Consider the following 21,907-nt stretch of genomic DNA (forward strand, 5'->3'; position numbering starts at 1 on the left):
CGCCATAGAGTGTGTGATAACCATGCCATAGAGTGCCTGATAACCACCGCCATACAGTGCCTGATAACCACCGCCATACAGTGCCTGATAACCACCGTCATACAGTGCCTGATAACCACCGCCATACAGTGTCTGATAACCACCGCCATAGAGTGTCTGATAACCACCGCCATAGAGTGTCTGATAACCACCGCCATAGAGTGTCTGATAACCACCGCCATACAGTGCCTGATAACCACCGCCATACAGTGCCTGATAACCACCGCCATACAGTGCCTGATAACCACCGCCATAGAGTGTCTGATAACCACCGCCATAGAGTGTCTGATAACCACCGCCATAGAGTGTCTGATAACCACCGCCATACAGTGTCTGATAACCACCGCCATATAGTGTCTGATAACCACCGCCATACAGTGTCTGATAACCACCGCCATACAGTGCCTGATAACCACCGCCATAGAGTGTCTGATAACCACCGCCATAGAGTGTCTGATAACCACCGCCATATAGAGCCTGATAACCATGCCATACAGTGCCTGATAACCACCGCCATACAGTGCCTGATAACCACCGCCATACAGTGCCTGATAACCACCGCCATACAGTGCCTGACAACCAACGCCATACAGTGCCTGATAACCACCGCCATACAGTGTCTGATAACCACTGCCATACAGTGCCTGACAACCACCGCCATACAGTGCCTGACAACCACCGCCATAGAGTGCCTGATAACCACCGCCATATAGTGCCCGATAACCACCGCCATACAGTGCCTGATAACCACCGCCATATAGTGCCTGATAACCACCGCCATATAGTGCCTGACAACCACCGCCATACAGTGCCTGACAACCACCGCCATACAGTGCCCGATAACCACCGCCATACAGTGCCTGATAACCACCGCCATATAGTGTCCGATAACCACCGCCATATAGTGCCCGATAACCACCGCCATACAGTGCCTGATAACCACTGCCATATAGTGCCTGATAACCACCGCCATACAGTGCCTGATAACCACCGCCATATAGTGCCTGATAACCACCGCCATAGAGTGTCTGATAACCACCGCCATACAGTGCCTGATAACCACCGCCATATAGTGCCTGATAACCACCGCCATACAGTGTCTGATAACCACCGCCATACAGTGCCTGATAACCACCGCCATAGAGTGCCTGATAACCACCGCCATACAGTGCCTGATAACCACCGCCATACAGTGCCTGATAACCACCGCCATAGAGTGCCTGATAACCACCGCCATACAGAGCTTGATAACCACCGCCATATAGTGCCTGATAACCACCGCCATATAGTGCCTGATAACCACCGCCATATAGAGCCTGATAACCACCGCCATACAGTGCCTGATAACCACCGCCATACAGTGCCTGATAACCACCGCCATATAGTGCCTGATAACCACCGCCATAGAGTACCTGATAACCATGGCCATACAGTGCCTGATAACCACGGCCATACAGTGCCTGACAACCACCGCCATACAGTGCCTGATAACCACTGCAATATAGTGCCTGACAACCACCGCCATATAGTGTCTGATAACCATGCCATATAGTGCCTGATAACCACCGCCATACAGTGCCTGATAACCATCGCCATACAGTGCCTGATAACCACCGCCATATAGTACCTGATAACCACCGCCATACAGTGCCTGATAACCATCGCCATACAGTGCCTGATAACCACCGCCATATAGTGCCTGATAATCACCGCCGTATAGTGCCTGATAACCACCGCCATACAGTGCCTGATAACCACCGCCATACAGTGCCTGACAACCACCGCCATACAGTGCCTGACAACCACCGCCATACAGTGCCTGACAACCACCGCCATAGAGTGCCTGATGACCACCGCCATAGAGTGCCTGATAACCACCGCCATACAGTGCCTGACAACCACCGCCATAGAGAGCCTGACAACCACCGCCATACAGTGCCTGACAACCACCGCCATACAGTGCCTGATAACCACCGCCATACAGTGCCTGACAACCACCGCCATACAGTGCCTGATAACCACCGCCATACAGTGCCTGACAACCACCGCCATATAGTGTCTGATAACCACCGCCATATAGTGCCTGATAATCACCGCCATATAGTGCCTGATAACCACCGCCATACAGTGCCTGATAACCACCGCCATACAGTGCCTGACAACCACCGCCATACAGTGCCTGACAACCACCGCCATATAGTGCCTGATAATCACCGCCATATAGTGCCTGATAACCACCGCCATACAGTGCCTGATAACCACCGCCATACAGTGCCTGATAACCACCGCCATATAGTGCCTGATAACGACCGCCATACAGTGCCTGACAACCACCGCCATACAGTGCCTGACAACCACCGCCATACAGTGCCTGACAACCACCGCCATACAGTGCCTGATAACCACCGCCATAGAATGCCTGACAACCACCGCCATACAGTGCCTGACAACCACCGCCATACAGTGTCTGATAACCATGCCATATAGTGCCTGATAACCACCGCCATATAGTGTCTGATAACCACCGTCATAGAGTGCCTGATAACCACCGCCGTACAGTGCCTGATAACCACCGCCATACAGTGCCTGATAACCACCGCCATATAGTGCCTGATAACCACCGCACTGTTATAGTACCTGATAACCACCGCCATATAGTGCCTGATAACCACCGCCATACAGTGCCTGATAACCACCGCCATATAGTGCCTGATAACCACCGCCATACAGTGCCTGACAACCACAGCCATACAGTGCCTGACAACCACCGCCATACAGTGCCTGACAACCACCGCCATACAGTGCCTGATAACCACCGCCATATACATCCTGATAACCACCGCCATACAGTGCCTGATAACCACCGCCATATAGTGCCTGATAATCACCGCCATATAGTGCCTGATAACCACCGCCATATAGTGCCTGATAACCACCGCCATACAGTGCCTGATAATCACCGCCATATAGTGCCTGATAACCACCGCCATATAGTGCCTGATAACCACCGCCATATAGTGTCTGATAACCACCGCCATAGAGTGTCTGATAACCACCGCCATAGAGTGTCTGATAACCATGCCATAGAGTGCCTGATAACCACCGCCATACAGTGCCTGATAACCACCGCCATACAGTGCCTGATAACCACCGTCATACAGTGCCTGATAACCACCGTCATACAGTGCCTGATAACCACCGCCATATACATCCTGATAACCACCGCCATACAGTGCCTGACAACCACCGCCATATAGTGCCTGATAACCACCGCCACATAGTGCCTGATAACCAGCGCCATACAGTGTCTGATAACCACCGCCATACAGTGCCTGATAACCACCGCCATAGAGTGTCTGATAACCACCGCCATAGAGTGCCTGATAACCACCGCCATACAGTGTCTGATAACCACCGCCATACAGTGTCTGATAACCACCGCCATATAGTGTCTGATAACCACCGCCATACAGTGTCTGATAACCACCGCCATACAGTGCCTGATAACCACCGCCATACAGTGTCTGATAACCACCGCCATATAGTGCCTGATAACCACCGCCATAGAGTGTCTGATAACCACCGCCATAGAGTGTCTGATAACCACCGCCATAGAGTGTCTGATAACCACCGCCATAAAGAGCCTGATAACCATGCCATACAGTGCCTGATAACCACCGCCATACAGTGCCTGATAACGACCGCCATACAGTGCCTGACAACCAACGCTATACAGTGCCTGATAACCACCGCCATATAGTGCCTGATAACCACCGCCATACAGTGTCTGACAACCACCGCCATACAGTGCCTGATAACCACCGCCATACAGTGCCTGATAACCACCGCCATACAGTGCCTGATAACCACCGCCATACAGTGCCTGATAACCACCGCCATACAGTGCCTGATAACCACCGCCATATAGTGCCTGATAACCACCGCCATATAGTGCCTGATAACCACCGCCATATAGTGTCTGATAACCACCGCCATATAGTGCCTGATAACCACTGCCATATAGTGCCTGATAACCACCGCCATACAGTGTCTGACAACCACCGCCATACAGTGCCTGATAACCACCGCCATACAGTGCCTGATAACCACCGCCATACAGTGCCTGATAACCACCGCCATACAGTGCCTGATAACCACCGCCATATAGTGCCTGATAACCACCGCCATATAGTGCCTGATAACCACCGCCATATAGTGTCTGATAACCACCGCCATATAGTGCCTGATAACCACTGCCATATAGTGCCTGATAACCACCGCCACATAGTGCTTGATAACCACCGCCATATAGTGCCTGATAACCACCGCCATATAGTGCCTGACAACCACCGCCATACAGTGCCTGACAACCACCGCCATACAGTGCCTGATAACCACCGCCATACAGTGCCTGACAACCACCGCCATACAGTGCCTGACAACCACCGCCATACAGTGCCTGACAACCACCGCCATACAGTGCCTGATAACCACCGCCATACAGTGCCTGATAACCACCGCCATATAGTGCCTGATAACCATCGCCATATAGTGCCTGATAACCACCGCCGTATAGTGTCTGATAACCACCGCCATAGAGTGCCTGATAACCACCGCCATATACATCCTGATAACCACCGCCATATAGTGCCTGATAACCACCGCCATATAGTGCCTGATAACCACCGCCATATAGTGCCTGACAACCACCGCCATACAGTGCCTGACAACCACCGCCATACAGTGCCTGATAACCACCGCCATACAGTGCCTGATAACCACCGCCATACAGTGCCTGATAACCACCGCCATATAGTGTCTGATAACCACCGCCGTATAGTGTCTGATAACCACCGCCATAGAGTGCCTGATAACCACCGCCATATACATCCTGATAACCACCGCCATATAGTGTCTGATAACCACCGCCATACAGTGCCTGATAACCACCGCCATATAGTGCCTGATAACCACCGCCATACAGTGCCTGATAACCACCGCCATATAGTGCCTGATAACCACCGCCATATAGTGCCTGATAACCACCGCCATACAGTGCCTGATAACCACCGCCATATAGTGCCTGATAACCACCGCCATAGAGTGTCTGATAACCACCGCCATATAGTGCCTGATAACCACCGCCAAACAGTGCCTGATAACCACCGCCATATAGTGCCTGATAACCACCGCCATATAGTGCCTGATAACCACCGCACTGTTATAGTACCTGATAACCACCGCCATATAGTGCCTGATAACCACCGCCATATAGTGCCTGATAACCACCGCCATACAGTGCCTGATAACCACCGCCATATAGTGCCTGATAACCACCGCCATACAGTGCCTGACAACCACCGCCATACAGTGCCTGATAACCACCGCCATATACAACCTGATAACCACCGCCATACAGTGCCTGATAACCACCGCCATATACAACCTGATAACCACCGCCATATAGTGCCTGATAATCACTGCCATATAGTGCCTGATAACCACCGCCATATAGTGCCTGATAACCACCGCCATACAGTGCCTGATAATCACCGCCATATAGTGCCTGATAACCACCGCCATATAGTGCCTGATAACCACAGCCATATAGTGCCTGATAACCACCGCCATAGTGTCTGATAACCACCGCCATAGAGTGTCTGATAACCACCGCCATAGAGTGTCTGATAACCATGTCATAGAGTGCCTGATAACCACCGCCATACAGTGCCTGATAACCACCGCCATACAGTGCCTGATAACCACCGTCATTCAGTGCCTGATAACCACCGCCACATAGTGCCTGATAACCACCGCCATACAGTGTCTGATAACCACCGTCATACAGTGCCTGATAACCACCGCCATATAGTGCCTGATAACCACCGCCATACAGTGCCTGATAACCACCGCCATACAGTGCCTGATAACCACCGCCATACAGTGCCTGATAACCACCGCCATAGAGTGCCTGATAACCACCGCCATACAGTGCCTGATAACCACCGCCATACAGTGTCTGATAACCACCGCCATACAGTGCCTGATAACCACCGCCATAGAGTGTCTGATAATCACCGCCATAGAGTGTCTGATAACCACCGCCATAGAGTGTCTGATAACCACCGCCATAGAGTGTCTGATAACCACCGCCATAGAGTGTCTGATAACCACCGCCATATAGAGCCTGATAACCATGCCATACAGTGCCTGATAACCACCGCCATACAGTGCCTGATAACCACCGCCATACAGTGCCTGATAACGACCGCCATACAGTGCCTGACAACCAACGCTATACAGTGCCTGATAACCACCGCCATAGAGTGTCTGATAACCACCGCCGTATAGTGTCTGATAACCACCGCCATAGAGTGCCTGATAACCACCGCCATATACATCCTGATAACCACCGCCATATAGTGCCTGATAACCACCGCCATACAGTGCCTGACAACCACCGCCATACAGTGCCTGACAACCACCGCCATAGAGTGCCTGATAGCCACCGCCATATAGTGCCTGATAACCACCGCCATATATTGCCTGATAACCACCGCCATACAGTGCCTGATAACCACCGCCATATAGTGCCTGATAAGCACCGCCATATAGTGGATGATAACCACCGCCATACAGTGCCTGATAACCACCGCCATATAGTGTCTGATAACCACCACCATACAGTGTCTGATAACCACCGCCATACAGTGCCTGATAACCACCGCCATATAGTGCCTGATAACCACCGCCATACAGTGCCTGATAACCACCGCCATACAGTGTCTGATAACCACCGCCATACAGTGCCTGACAACCACCGCCATACAGTGCCTGATAACCACCGCCATACAGTGCCTGATAACCACCGCCATAGAGTGCCTGATAACCACCGCCATATAGTGCCTGATAACCACCGCCATACAGTGCCTGATAACCACCGGCATATAGTGCCTGATAACCACCGCCATAGAGTGCCTGATAACCACCGCCATAGAGTGCCTGATAACCACCGCCATAGAGTGTCTGATAACCACCGCCATATAGTGCCTGATAACCACCGCCATACAGTGCCTGATAACCACCGCCATATAGTGCCTGATAACCACCGCCGTATAGTGTCTGATAACCACCACCATAGAGTGTCTGATAACCACCGCCATATAGTGCCTGATAACCACCGCCATACAGTGCCTGATAACCACCGCCATATAGTGCCTGATAACCACCGCCATACAGTGCCTGATAACCACCTCCATATAGAGCCTGATAACCACCGTCATATAGTGCCTGATAACCACCGCCATATAATGCCTGATAACCACCGCCATATAGTGCCTGATAACCACCGCCATAGAGTGCCTGATAACCACCGCCATACAGTGTCTGATAACCACCGCCATATAGTGTCTGATAACCACCGCCATATTGTGTCTGATAACCACTGCCATATACTGCCTGATAACCACCGCCATATAGAGCCTGATAACCACCGCCATATAGAGCCTGATAACCACCGCCATAGAGTGCCTGATAACCACCGCCATATAGTGCCTGATAACCACCGCCATACAGTGCCTGATAACCACCGCCATACAGTGCCTGACAACCACCGCCATATAGTGCCTGATAACCAGATAACCACCGCCATATAGTGTCTGATAACCACCGCCATACAGTGTCTGATAACCACCGCCATACAGTGCCTGATAACCACCGCCATATAGAGCCTGATAACCACCGCCATACAGTGCCTGATAACCACCGCCATACAGTGTCTGATAACCACCGCCATACAGTGCCTGACAACCACCGCCATACAGTGCCTGATAACCAAAGCCATATAGTGCCTGATAACCACCGCCATATAGTGCCTGATAACCACCGCCATAGAGTGCCTGATAACCACCGCCGTACAGTGCCTGATAACCACCGCCGTATAGTGCCTGATAACCACCGCCATATAGAGCCTGATAACCACCGGCATATAGTGCCTGATAACCACCGCCATAGAGTGCCTGATAACCACCGCCATAGAGTGCCTGATAACCACCGCCATAGAGTGTCTGATAACCATCGCCATAGAGTGTCTGATAACCACCGCCATATAGTGCCTGATAACCACCGCCATACAGTGCCTGATAACCACCGCCGTATAGTGTCTGATAACCACCACCATAGAGTGTCTGATAACCACCGCCATATAGTGCCTGATAACCACCGCCATACAGTGCCTGATAACCACCGCCATATAGTGCCTGATAACCACCGCCATACAGTGCCTGATAACCACCTCCATATAGAGCCTGATAACCACCGTCATATAGTGCCTGATAACCACCGCCATATAATGCCTGATAACCACCGCCATATAGTGCCTGATAACCACCGCCATAGAGTGCCTGATAACCACCGCCATACAGTGTCTGATAACCACCGCCATACAGTGTCTGATAACCACCGCCATATAGTGTCTGATAACCACCGCCATATTGTGTCTGATAACCACCGCCATATAGAGCCTGATAACCACCGCCATATAGAGCCTGATAACCACCGCCATAGATTGCCTGATAACCACCGCCATATAGTGCCTGATAACCACCGCCATACAGTGCCTGATAATCACCGCCATACAGTGCCTGACAACCACCGCCATATAGTGTCTGATAACCAGATAACCACCGCCATATAGTGCCTGATAACCACCGCCATAGAGTGTCTGATAACCATCGCCATAGAGTGCCTGATAACCACCGCCATAGAGTGTCTGATAACCATCGCCATAGAGTGCCTGATAACCACCGCCATAGAGTGTCTGATAACCACCGCCATAGAGTGTCTGATAACCACCGCCATATAGTGTCTGATAACCACCGCCATATAGTGCCTGATAACCACCGCCATATAGTGCCTGATAACCACCGCCATATAGTGTCTGATAACCACCTCCATAGAGTGTCTGATAACCACCGCCATACAGTGCCTGATAACCACCGCCATAGAGTGCCTGATAACCACCGCCATATAGAGCCTGATAACCACCGCCATACAGTGCCTGATAACCACCGCCATACAGTGCCTGATAACCACCGCCATACAGTGCCTGATAACCACCGCCATACAGTGCCTGATAACCACCGCCATACAGTGCCTGATAACCACCGCCATAGAGTGCCTGATAACCACCGCCATACAGTGCCTGATAATCACCGCCATATAGTGTCTGATAACCACCGCCATATAGTGCCTGATAACCACTGCCATATAGTGCCTGATAACCACCGCCATATAGTGCCTGATAACCACCGCCATATAGTGCCTGATAACCACCGCCATACAGTGCCTGATAACCACCGCCATACAGTGCCTGATAACCACCGTCATAGAATGCCTGATAACCACCGCCATATAGTGCCTGATAACCACCGTCATACAGTGCCTGATAACCACCGCCATATAGTGCCTGATAACCACCGCCATATAGTGCCTGATAACCACCGCCATATAGTGCCTGATAACCACCGCCATACAGTGCCTGATAACCACCGCCATATAGTGCCTGATAACCAACGCCATACAGTGCCTGATAACCACCGCCATACAGTGTCTGATAACCACCGCCATATAGTGTCTGATAACCACCGCCATAGAGTGCCTGATAACCACCGCCATATAGAGCCTGATAACCACCGCCATACAGTGCCTGATAACCACCGCCATATAGTGCCTGATAACCACCGCCATACAGTGCCTGATAACCACCGCCATACAGTGCCTGATAACCACCGCCATATAGTGCCTGATAACCACCGCCATATAGTGTCTGATAACCACCGCCATACAGTGCCTGATAACCACCGCCATACAGTGCCTGATAACCACCGCCATACAGTGCCTGATAACCACCGCCATATAGAGCCTGATAACCACCGCCATACAGTGCCTGATAACCACCGCCATACAGTGCCTGATAACCACCGCCATATAGTGCCTGATAACCACCGCCATATAGCGCCTAATAACCACCGCCATATAGCGTCTGACAACCACCGCCATACAGTGCCTGATAACCACCGCCATACAGTGCCTGATAACCACCGCCATACAGTGCCTGATAACCACCGCCATATAGTGTCTGATAACCACCGCCATACAGTGCCTGATAACCACCGCCATATAGTGCCTGATAACCACCGCCATATAGTGTCTGATAACCACCGCCATAGAGAGCCTGATAACCACCGCCATAGAGTGCCTGATAACCACCGCCATACAGTGCCTGATAACCACCGCCATAGAGTGCCTGATAACCACCGCCATACAGTGCCTGATAACCACCGCCATACAGTGCCTGATAACCACTGCCATAGAGTGCCTGATAACCACCGCCATAGAGTGCCTGATAACCACCGCCATACAGTGCCTGATAACCACCGCCATAGAGTGCCTGATAACCACCGCCATACAGTGCCTGATAACCACCGCCATATAGTGTCTGATAACCACCGCCATATAGTGCCTGATAACCACCGCCATATAGTGCCTGATAACCACTGCCATATAGTGCCTGATAACCACCGCCATACAGTGCCTGATAACCACCGCCATATAGTGCCTGAAAACCACTGCCATATAGTGCCTGATAACCACCGCCATACAGTGCCTGATAACCACTGCCATATAGTGCCTGATAACCACCGCCATATAGTGCCTGATAACCACTGCCATATAGTGCCTGATAACCACCGCCATACAGTGCCTGATAACCACTGCCATATAGTGCCTGATAACCACTGCCATATAGTGCCTGATAACCACCGCCATATAGTGCCTGATAACCACCGCCATACAGTGCCTGATAACCACCGCCATACAGTGCCTGATAACCACCGCCATACAGTGCCTGATAACCACCGTCATAGAGTACCTGATAACCACCGCCATACAGTGCCTGATAACCACCGCCATACAGTGCCTGATAACCACCGCCATATAGTGCCTGATAACCACCTTCATACAGTGCCTGATAACCACCGCCATACAGTGCCTGATAACCACCGCCATATAGTGCCTGATAACCACCGCCATATAGTGCCTGATAACCACCGCCATATAGTGTCTGATAACCACCGCCATATAGTGCCTGATAACCACTGCCATATAGTGCCTGATAACCACCGCCATATAGTGCCTGATAACCACAGCAATATAGTGCCTGATAACCACCGCCATATAGTGCCTGATAACCACCGCCATAGAGTGTCTGATAACCACCGCCATAGAGTGCCTGATAATCACCGCCATATAGTGCCTGATAACCACCGCCATATAGTGCCTGATAACCACCGCCATACAGTGCCTGATAATCACCGCCATATAGTGCCTGATAACCACTGCAATATAGTGCCTGATAACCACCGCCATACAGTGCCTGATAACCACCGCCATATAGTGTCTGATAACCACCGCCATATAGTGCCTGATAACCACTGCCATATAGTGCCTGATAACTACCGCCATATAGTGCCTGATAACCACCGCCATATAGTGCCTGATAACCACCGCCATACAGTGCCTGATAACCACCGCCATACAGTGCCTGATAATCACCGCCATATAGTGCCTGATAACCACTGCAATATAGTGCCTGATAACCACCGTCATATAGTGCCTGATAACCACCGCCATGCAGTGCCTGATAACCACCGCCATACAGTGCCTGATAACCACCGCCATACAGTGCCTGATAACCACCGTCATAGAGTGCCTGATAACCACCGCCATACAGTGCCTGATAACCACCGCCATACAGTGCCTGATAACCACCGCCATACAGTGCCTGATAACCACCGCCATACAGTGCCTGATAACCACCGCCATACAGTGCCTGATAACCACCGCCATATAGTGTCTGATAACCACCGCCATATAGTGCCTGATAACCACCGCCATATAGTGCCTGATAACCACCGCAATATAGTGCCTGATAACCACCGCCATATAGTGCCTGATAACCACCGCCATATAGTGCCTGATAACCACCGCCATACAGTGCCTGATAACCACCGCCATACAGTGCCTGATAACCACCGCCATATAGTGCCTGATAACCACCGCCATATAGTGCCTGATAACCACCGCCATACAGTGCCTGATAACCACCGCCATACAGTGCCTGATAACCACCGCCATACAGTGCCTGATAACCACCGCCATATAGTGTCTGATAACCACCGCCATACAGTGTCTGATAACCACCGCCATACAGTGCCTGATAACCACCGCCATACAGTGCCTGATAACCACCGCCATACAGTGCCTGATAACCACCGCCATATAGTGCCTGATAACCACCGCCATAGAGTGCCTGATAACCACCGCCATACAGTGCCTGATAACCACCGCCATATAGTGCCTGATAACCACCGCCATACAGTGCCTGATAACCACCGCCATACAGTGCCTGATAACCACCGCCATAGAGTGCCTGATAACCACCGCCATACAGTGCCTGATAACCACCGCCATATAGTGTCTGATAACCACCGCCATATAGTGCCTGATAACCACCGCCATAGAGTGCCTGATAACCACCGCCATATAGTGCCTGATAACCACCGCCATATAGTGCCTGATAACCACCGCCATACAGTGCCTGATAACCACCGTCATAGAGTGCCTGATAACCACCGCCATACAGTGCCTGATAACCACCGCCATATAGTGCCTGATAACCACCGCCATATAGTGCCTGATAAGCATCGCCATATAGTGCCTGATAACCACTGCAATATAGTGCCTGATAACCACCGCCATACAGTGCCTGATAACCACCGCCATATAGTGCCTGATAAGCATCGCCATATAGTGCCTGATAACCACTGCAATATAGTGCCTGATAACCACCGCCATACAGTGCCTGATAACCACCGCCATATAGTGTCTGATAACCACCGCCATATAGTGCCTGATAACCACCGCCATATAGTGCCTGATAACCACCGCAATATAGTGCCTGATAACCACCGCCATATAGTGCCTGATAACCACCGCCATATAGTGCCTGATAACCGCCATACAGTGCCTGATAACCACCGCCATATAGTGCCTGATAACCACCGCCATACAGTGCCTGATAATCACCGCCATATAGTGCCTGATAACCACCGCCATATAGTGTCTGATAACCACAGCCATAGAGTGCCTGATAACCACCGCCATATAGTGCCTGATAACCACCGCCATACAGTGCCTGATAACCACTGCCATAGAGTGCCTGATAACCACCGCCATAGAGTGCCTGATAACCACCGTCATACAGTGCCTGATAACCACCGCCATATAGTGCCTGATAACCACCGCCACATAGTTCCTGATAACCACCGCCATATAGTGCCTGATAACCACCGCCATATAGTGTCTGATAACCACCGCCATATAGTGCCTGATAACCACCGCCATATAGTGCCTGATAACCACAGCCATACAGTGCCTGATAACCACAGCCATACAGTGCCTGATAACCACCGCCATACAGTGCCTGACAACCACCGCCATACAGTGCCTGATAATCACTGCCATATAGTGTCTGATAACCACCGCCATACAGTGCCTGACAACCACCGCCATACAGTGCCTGATAACCACCGCCATATAGTGCCTGATAACCACCGCCATATAGTGTCTGATAACCACCGCCATATAGTGCCTGATAACCACCGCCATAGAGTGTCTGATAACCACCGCCATATAGTGCCTGATAACCACCGCCATATAGTGCCCGATAACCACCGCCATATAGTGCCTGATAACCACCGCCATACAGTGCCTGATAACCATGCCATATAGTGCCTGATAACCACCGCCATATAGTGCCCGATAACCACCGCCATATAGTGCCTGATAACCACCGCTATATAGTGCCTGATAACCATGCCATATAGTGCCTGATAACCACCGCCATATAGTGCCCGATAACCACCGCCATATAGTGCCTTATAACCACCGCCATATAGTGCCTGATAACCACCGCCATACAGTGCCTGATAACCACCGCCATACAGTGTCTGATAACCACCGCCATATAGTGCCCGATAACCACCGCCATACAGTGCCTGATAACCACCGCCATATAGTGCCCGATAACCACCGCCATACAGTGCCTGATAACCACCGCCATATAGTGCCTGATAACCACCGCCATATAGTGCCTGATAACTACCGCCATACAGTGCCTGATAACCACCGCCATATAGTGCCTGATAACCACCGCCATACAGTGCCTGATAACCACCGCCATACAGTGCCTGATAACCACCGCCATACAGTGCCTGATAACCACCGCCATAGAGTGCCTGATAACCACCACCATAGAGTGCCTGATAACCACCGCCATATAGTGCCTGATAACCACCGCCATATAGTGCCTGATAACCACCGCCATATAGTGTCTGATAACCACCGCCATACAGTGTCTGATAACCACCGCCATACAGTGCCTGACAACCACCGCCATATAGTGCCTGATAACCACCGCCATACAGTGCCTGATAACCACCGCCATATAGTGCCTGATAACCACCGCCATATAGTGCCTGATAACCACCGCCATACAGTGCCTGATAACCACCGCCATACAGTGCCTGATAACCACCGCCATACAGTGCCTGATAACCACCGCCATATAGTGTCTGATAACCACCGCCATACAGTGTCTGATAACCACCGCCATACAGTGCCTGATAACCACCGCCATACAGTGCCTGATAACCACCGCCATACAGTGCCTGATAACCACCGCCATATAGTGCCTGATAACCACCGCCATAGAGTGCCTGATAACCACCGCCATAGAGTGCCTGATAACCACCGCCATACAGTGCCTGATAACCACCGCCATATAGTGCCTGATAACCACCGCCATACAGTGCCTGATAACCACCGCCATACAGTGCCTGATAACCACCGCCATAGAGTGCCTGATAACCACCGCCATACAGTGCCTGATAACCACCGCCATATAGTGTCTGATAACCACCGCCATATAGTGCCTGATAACCACCGCCATAGAGTGCCTGATAACCACCGCCATATAGTGCCTGATAACCACCGCCATATAGTGCCTGATAACCACCGCCATACAGTGCCTGATAACCACCGTCATAGAGTGCCTGATAACCACCGCCATACAGTGCCTGATAACCACCGCCATATAGTGCCTGATAACCACTGCAATATAGTGCCTGATAACCACCGCCATACAGTGCCTGATAACCACCGCCATATAGTGCCTGATAAGCATCGCCATATAGTGCCTGATAACCACTGCAATATAGTGCCTGATAACCACCGCCATACAGTGCCTGATAACCACCGCCATATAGTGTCTGATAACCACCGCCATATAGTGCCTGATAACCACCGCCATATAGTGCCTGATAACCACCGCAATATAGTGCCTGATAACCACCGCCATATAGTGCCTGATAACCACCGCCATATAGTGCCTGATAACCGCCATACAGTGCCTGATAACCACCGCCATATAGTGCCTGATAACCACCGCCATACAGTGCCTGATAATCACCGCCATATAGTGCCTGATAACCACCGCCATATAGTGTCTGATAACCACAGCCATAGAGTGCCTGATAACCACCGCCATATAGTGCCTGATAACCACCGCCATACAGTGCCTGATAACCACTGCCATAGAGTGCCTGATAACCACCGCCATAGAGTGCCTGATAACCACCGTCATACAGTGCCTGATAACCACCGCCATATAGTGCCTGATAACCACCGCCACATAGTTCCTGATAACCACCGCCATATAGTGCCTGATAACCACCGCCATATAGTGTCTGATAACCACCGCCATATAGTGCCTGATAACCACCGCCATATAGTGCCTGATAACCACAGCCATACAGTGCCTGATAACCACAGCCATACAGTGCCTGATAACCACCGCCATACAGTGCCTGACAACCACCGCCATACAGTGCCTGATAATCACTGCCATATAGTGTCTGATAACCACCGCCATACAGTGCCTGACAACCACCGCCATACAGTGCCTGATAACCACCGCCATATAGTGCCTGATAACCACCGCCATATAGTGTCTGATAACCACCGCCATATAGTGCCTGATAACCACCGCCATAGAGTGTCTGATAACCACCGCCATATAGTGCCTGATAACCACCGCCATATAGTGCCCGATAACCACCGCCATATAGTGCCTGATAACCACCGCCATACAGTGCCTGATAACCATGCCATATAGTGCCTGATAACCACCGCCATATAGTGCCCGATAACCACCGCCATATAGTGCCTGATAACCACCGCTATATAGTGCCTGATAACCATGCCATATAGTGCCTGATAACCACCGCCATATAGTGCCCGATAACCACCGCCATATAGTGCCTGATAACCACCGCCATATAGTGCCTGATAACCACCGCCATACAGTGCCTGATAACCACCGCCATACAGTGTCTGATAACCACCGCCATATAGTGCCCGATAACCACCGCCATACAGTGCCTGATAACCACCGCCATATAGTGCCCGATAACCACCGCCATACAGTGCCTGATAACCACCGCCATATAGTGCCTGATAACCACCGCCATATAGTGCCTGATAACTACCGCCATACAGTGCCTGATAACCACCGCCATATAGTGCCTGATAACCACCGCCATACAGTGCCTGATAACCACCGCCATACAGTGCCTGATAACCACCGCCATACAGTGCCTGATAACCACCGCCATAGAGTGCCTGATAACCACCACCATAGAGTGCCTGATAACCACCGCCATATAGTGCCTGATAACCACCGCCATATAGTGCCTGATAACCACCGCCATATAGTGTCTGATAACCACCGCCATACAGTGTCTGATAACCACCGCCATACAGTGCCTGACAACCACCGCCATATAGTGCCTGATAACCACCGCCATATAGTGCCTGATAACCACCGCCATACAGTGTCTGATAACCACCGCCATACAGTGCCTGATAACCACCGCCATATAGTATCTGACAATTGTGATACCTTGCCAAATAATAGCCACACGGTGCAAACAACCACCGCCATATAGAGCCTGGACCCGGATAGCTGTGACCATACATATAACAGGACCGGCTGCTTCTCCTCGTTACCTTCTTGCATCATCGGGAGGTACCACGGACACGGTACGGACACGTTCCCCGGGGGAGACGACGGCCAACAAACGAACTTATCGAATGTCCCGTTACAGAAAACTCCTGGAAGAGAAGAGAACAGAAAGCTTCAGCAACAATGATGTCATCACCCGCTGTAAACCGAGATGCTGCAAAACACAGGACACTAGTGAGGTCACAAGACAGAAAGGTCACTGCGGGCATGTGTGTAGTGAAGGAGAGAAGAGGAAGAAGATGAAGAAGAGGAAGAAGATAAAGAGGATAAGGAAAGAAGTGAAAGAGAAAGAGAGAGAAAGAAGAGGAAAGAAGGAAAAGAGAAGGAGAAGGGAGGAAGAGGAAGAGAAGAAGAGGAGAAGGAAAGAAGAGGAAGAGAAGAGGATGAGAAGAGGAAGAGAGGGAAAAAAGAGGAAAGAAGGAAAAAGAGAAGGCAGAAGAGAAAGAGGAAAGAAGAGGAAGAGAAGGAAGAAGAAAATTAAGAAGAGAATGAGAGGGTAAGAAGAGGAATAGAAGAAGAGGAGAAGGAAAGAAGAGGAAGAGAAGAGAAAATAATAAGAGGAAGAGAAGAGAGAGAGGGAAAGAAGAGGGATGAAAGAAAAAGAGAAAGAAGAGGAAGAAAAGTAAAGAAGAGGAAAGAAGGAAGAAGAGAAAAAGAGGGAAAGACGAGGAAGAAAAGAAAGAAGAGAAGGAAAGAAGAGGAAGAGAAGGAAAAAGGGAAAGAAAGAAGACTATGAGAAGGAAGAAGAGAAAGAGAAGGAAGATGAGAAAGAAGTAAAGAAGAGGAAAAAATGGAAGAAGAGAATGAGAAGGAAAGAGGAAGAGAAGGAAAAAGAGGAGGAGAAAAGTAGAGAAGAGGAAAGGAAGGAAGAGGAGAAAGAAGGAAAGAGAAGGAAAGAAGATGAGAAGGATGATAAGGAATAGAAGGAAAGAAGGGGAAGAGAAAGAAGAAAAGAAGTAGAAGGGAAGAAGATTAAGGAGCTGAGGAGGAGAAGGGAAGAAGAGGAAAAAGAATAAAAAAATGGACGGGAAACGGAAGTAAAAGAAATATGATGAAGAAAAGGATGAAATAGAGGAAGGGCAAGAAGAGGAGAAGAAATAAAAATCAGGAAGAGGGAGCAAAGAATGAAGAGAAAGAAAAAAGTGAAAAAAAATGTATAAGAGGAAGAGAAAGGAAGAGAAGATAAAGAAAAAAGAAGAGGAAGTGGAGAAAAGAGTAAGGGAAGAAGTAGAAAAGGAAAAGAAGAGCGAGAAAAAGGGAAAGAAGTGAAAAGATGAGCAAAAAATAGTAGCAGGAGGAAAAAGGAGGAGCAAAGGTGTAGAATATAAAGGAAAAGGTCTGAAAAAAAGACAAATCTGAAGTCAAAGGACAAAAAAAGAGAGAAGAGGGCAGAAATAAATGTAAAGATGTTAAAAACAAAAGGAAAGGGAAAACTTAGAAAGAAATCAGAAAGACAAGTAAGAGATGAAGGAAATAGAGAAGGAGGAAGATGGGGAGAAAAAGGAAGATGGAGAACAATAAGAAATGACGAGGAGAAGGATGGAGATTAAAGGGAAAAAGAGGAGGAAGAAGAAGAAGATGAGAAACAACAAAAATAAAGAAGAAATGATGAGAAAAAGGGGTAGAAGATAAGAAAGAGAAAAGATTGAGAAGTAGGAGAAGAAAGCAAGTAGAGGAGAAAGAGGGAGAATAAGAAGAAAGAGAAGAGGAAAGGAAGGGTAGAACAAAAAAGGAGAGGAGAAATGGTGAGAGAAATAAGAAGAAGAAAGAGAAGAGGAAAGAAAGGGTAGAACAAGAAAGGAGAGGAGAAATGATGAGAGAAATAATAAGAAGAAGAAAGAGAAGAGGAAAGGAAGGGTAGAACAAGAAAGGAGAGGAGAAATGATGAGAGAAATAATAAGAAAAGAAAGAGAAGAGGAAAGAAAGGGTAGAACAAGAAAGGAGAGGAGAAATGATGAGAGAAATAAGAAGAAGAAAGAGAAGAGGAAAGAAAGGGTAGAACAAGAAAGGAGAGGAGAAATGATGAGAGAAATAAGAAGAAGAAAGAGAAGAGGAAAGAAAGGGTAGAACAAGAAAGGAGAGGAGAAATGATGAGAGAAATAATAAGAAGAAGAAAGAGAAGAGGAAAGGAAGGGTAGAACAAAAAAGGAGAGGAGAAATGGTGAGAGAAATAATAAGAAAAGAAAGAGAAGAGGAAAGAAAGGGTAGAACAAGAAAGGAGAGGAGAAATGATGAGAGAAATAATAAGAAAAGAAAGAGAAGAGGAAAGAAAGGGTAGAACAAGAAAGGAGAGGAGAAATGATGAGAGAAATAATAAGAAAAGAAAGAGAAGAGGAAAGAAAGGGTAGAACAAAAAAGGAGAGGAGAAATGGTGAGAGAATTAATAAGAAGAAGAAAGAGAAGAGGAAAGGAAGGGTAGAACAAGAAAGGAGAGGAGAAATGATGAGAGAAATAATAAGAAAAGAAAGAGAAGAGGAAAGAAAGGGTAGAACAAGAAAGGGGAGGAGAAATGATGAGAGAAATAAGAAGAAGAAGAAAGAGAAGAGGAAAGAAAGGGTAGAACAAGAAAGGAGAGGAGAAATGGTGAGAGAAATAAGAAGAAGAAAGAGAAGAGGAAAGAAAGGGTAGAACAAGAAAAGAGAGGAGAAATGATGAGAGAAATAATAAGAAAAGAAAGAGAAGAGGAAAGAAAGGGTAGAACAAGAAAGGGGAGGAGAAATGATGAGAGAAATAAGAAGAAGAAGAAAGAGAAGAGGAAAGGAAGGGTAGAACAAAAAAGGAGAGGAGAAATGGTGAGAGAAATAAGAAGAAGAAAGAGAAGAGGAAAGAAATGGTAGAACAAGAAAGGAGAGGAGAAATGATGAGAGAAATAATAAGAAAAGAAAGAGAAGAGGAAAGAAAGGGTAGAACAAGAAAGGAGAGGAGAAATGATGAGAGAAATAATAAGAAAAGAAAGAGAAGAGGAAAGAAAGGGTAGAACAAGAAAGGAGAGGAGAAATGATGAGAGAAATAATAAGAAAAGAAAGAGAAGAGGAAAGAAAGGGTAGAACAAGAAAGGGGAGGAGAAATGATGAGAGAAATAAGAAGAAGAAGAAAGAGAAGAGGAAAGGAAGGGTAGAACAAAAAAGGAGAGGAGAAATGGTGAGAGAAATAATAAGAAAAGAAAGAGAAGAGGAAAGGAAGGGTAGAACAAAAAAGGAGAGGAGAAATGGTGAGAGAAATAAGAAGAAGAAAGAGAAGAGGAAAGAAAGGGTAGAACAAGAAAGGAGAGGAGAAATGATGAGAGAAATAATAAGAAAAGAAAGAGAAGAGGAAAGGAAGGGTAGAACAAGAAAGGAGAGGAGAAATGATGAGAGAAATAATAAGAAAAGAAAGAGAAGAGGAAAGGAAGGGTAGAACAAGAAAGGGGAGGAGAAATGGTGAGAGAAATAATAAGAAAAGAAAGAGAAGAGGAAAGGAAGGGTAGAACAAGAAAGGGGAGGAGAAATGGTGAGAGAAATAATAAGAAAAGAAAGAGAAGAGGAAAGGAAGGGTAGAACAAAAAAGGAGAGGAGAAATGGTGAGAGAAATAAGAAGAAGAAAGAGAAGAGGAAAGAAAGGGTAGAACAAGAAAGGAGAGGAGAAATGATGAGAGAAATAATAAGAAAAGAAAGAGAAGAGGAAAGAAAGGGTAGAACAAGAAAGGAGAGGAGAAATGATGAGAGAAATAATAAGAAAAGAAAGAGAAGAGGAAAGAAAGGGTAGAACAAGAAAGGAGAGGAGAAATGATGAGAGAAATAATAAGAAAAGAAAGAGAAGAGGAAAGGAAGGGTAGAACAAGAAAGGAGAGGAGAAATGATGAGAGAAATAATAAGAAAAGAAAGAGAAGAGGAAAGGAAGGGTAGAACAAGAAAGGGGAGGAGAAATGGTGAGAGAAATAATAAGAAAAGAAAGAGAAGAGGAAAGGAAGGGTAGAACAAAAAAGGAGAGGAGAAATGGTGAGAGAAATAAGAAGAAGAAAGAGAAGAGGAAAGAAAGGGTAGAACAAGAAAGGAGAGGAGAAATGATGAGAGAAATAATAAGAAAAGAAAGAGAAGAGGAAAGAAAGGGTAGAACAAGAAAGGAGAGGAGAAATGATGAGAGAAATAATAAGAAAAGAAAGAGAAGAGGAAAGAAAGGGTAGAACAAGAAAGGAGAGGAGAAATGATGAGAGAAATAATAAGAAAAGAAAGAGAAGAGGAAAGAAAGGGTAGAACAAGAAAGGAGAGGAGAAATGATGAGAGAATTAATAAGAAGAAGAAAGAGAAGAGGAAAGAAAGGGTAGAACAAGAAAGGAGAGGAGAAATGATGAGAGAATTAATAAGAAGAAGAAAGAGAAGAGGAAAGGAAGGGTAGAACAAAAAAGGAGAGGAGAAATGGTGAGAGAAATAATAAGAAAAGAAAGAGAAGAGGAAAGAAAGGGTAGAACAAGAAAGGAGAGGAGAAATGGTGAGAGAAATAATAATAAGAAGAAAGATTTAGATGAGAAGAAGGATGGAGAAGAAAAGGGAGGAAGAGGAGGCTGGAAGGAAGAGAAGTAGAAGTGGAGGAAAAAGTACAGAGGAAAGAGGAAGCAGAAGAAGGAGAAGAAGAAAGATTAGTCAAAAGTCAAAGAAGAGAAAAAAGGAGAAGAAGAAGAGAAGGAAG

The 21,907-nt window shown here is 48.2% G+C and overlaps 1 protein-coding gene across 1 annotated transcript in view; it reads right to left on the reverse strand.

Annotated features, from left to right (window-relative positions):
* GLP2R (glucagon like peptide 2 receptor) overlaps positions 1 to 21,907 on the reverse strand; it is a 506,477-nt gene that overhangs the window by 378,512 nt on the left and 106,058 nt on the right. The window contains exon 3 of the mRNA XM_073660266.1: positions 17,227 to 17,331. Coding sequence (XP_073516367.1) covers positions 17,227 to 17,331 — 105 coding nt within the window. The remainder of the gene's footprint in view (positions 1 to 17,226; positions 17,332 to 21,907) is intronic.

This window comes from Phyllobates terribilis, unplaced genomic scaffold (assembly GCF_046119375.1).
Source record: "Phyllobates terribilis strain yellow unplaced genomic scaffold, ASM4611937v1 Scaffold_25__1_contigs__length_18738178, whole genome shotgun sequence".
Taxonomy (NCBI): domain Eukaryota; kingdom Metazoa; phylum Chordata; class Amphibia; order Anura; family Dendrobatidae; genus Phyllobates; species Phyllobates terribilis.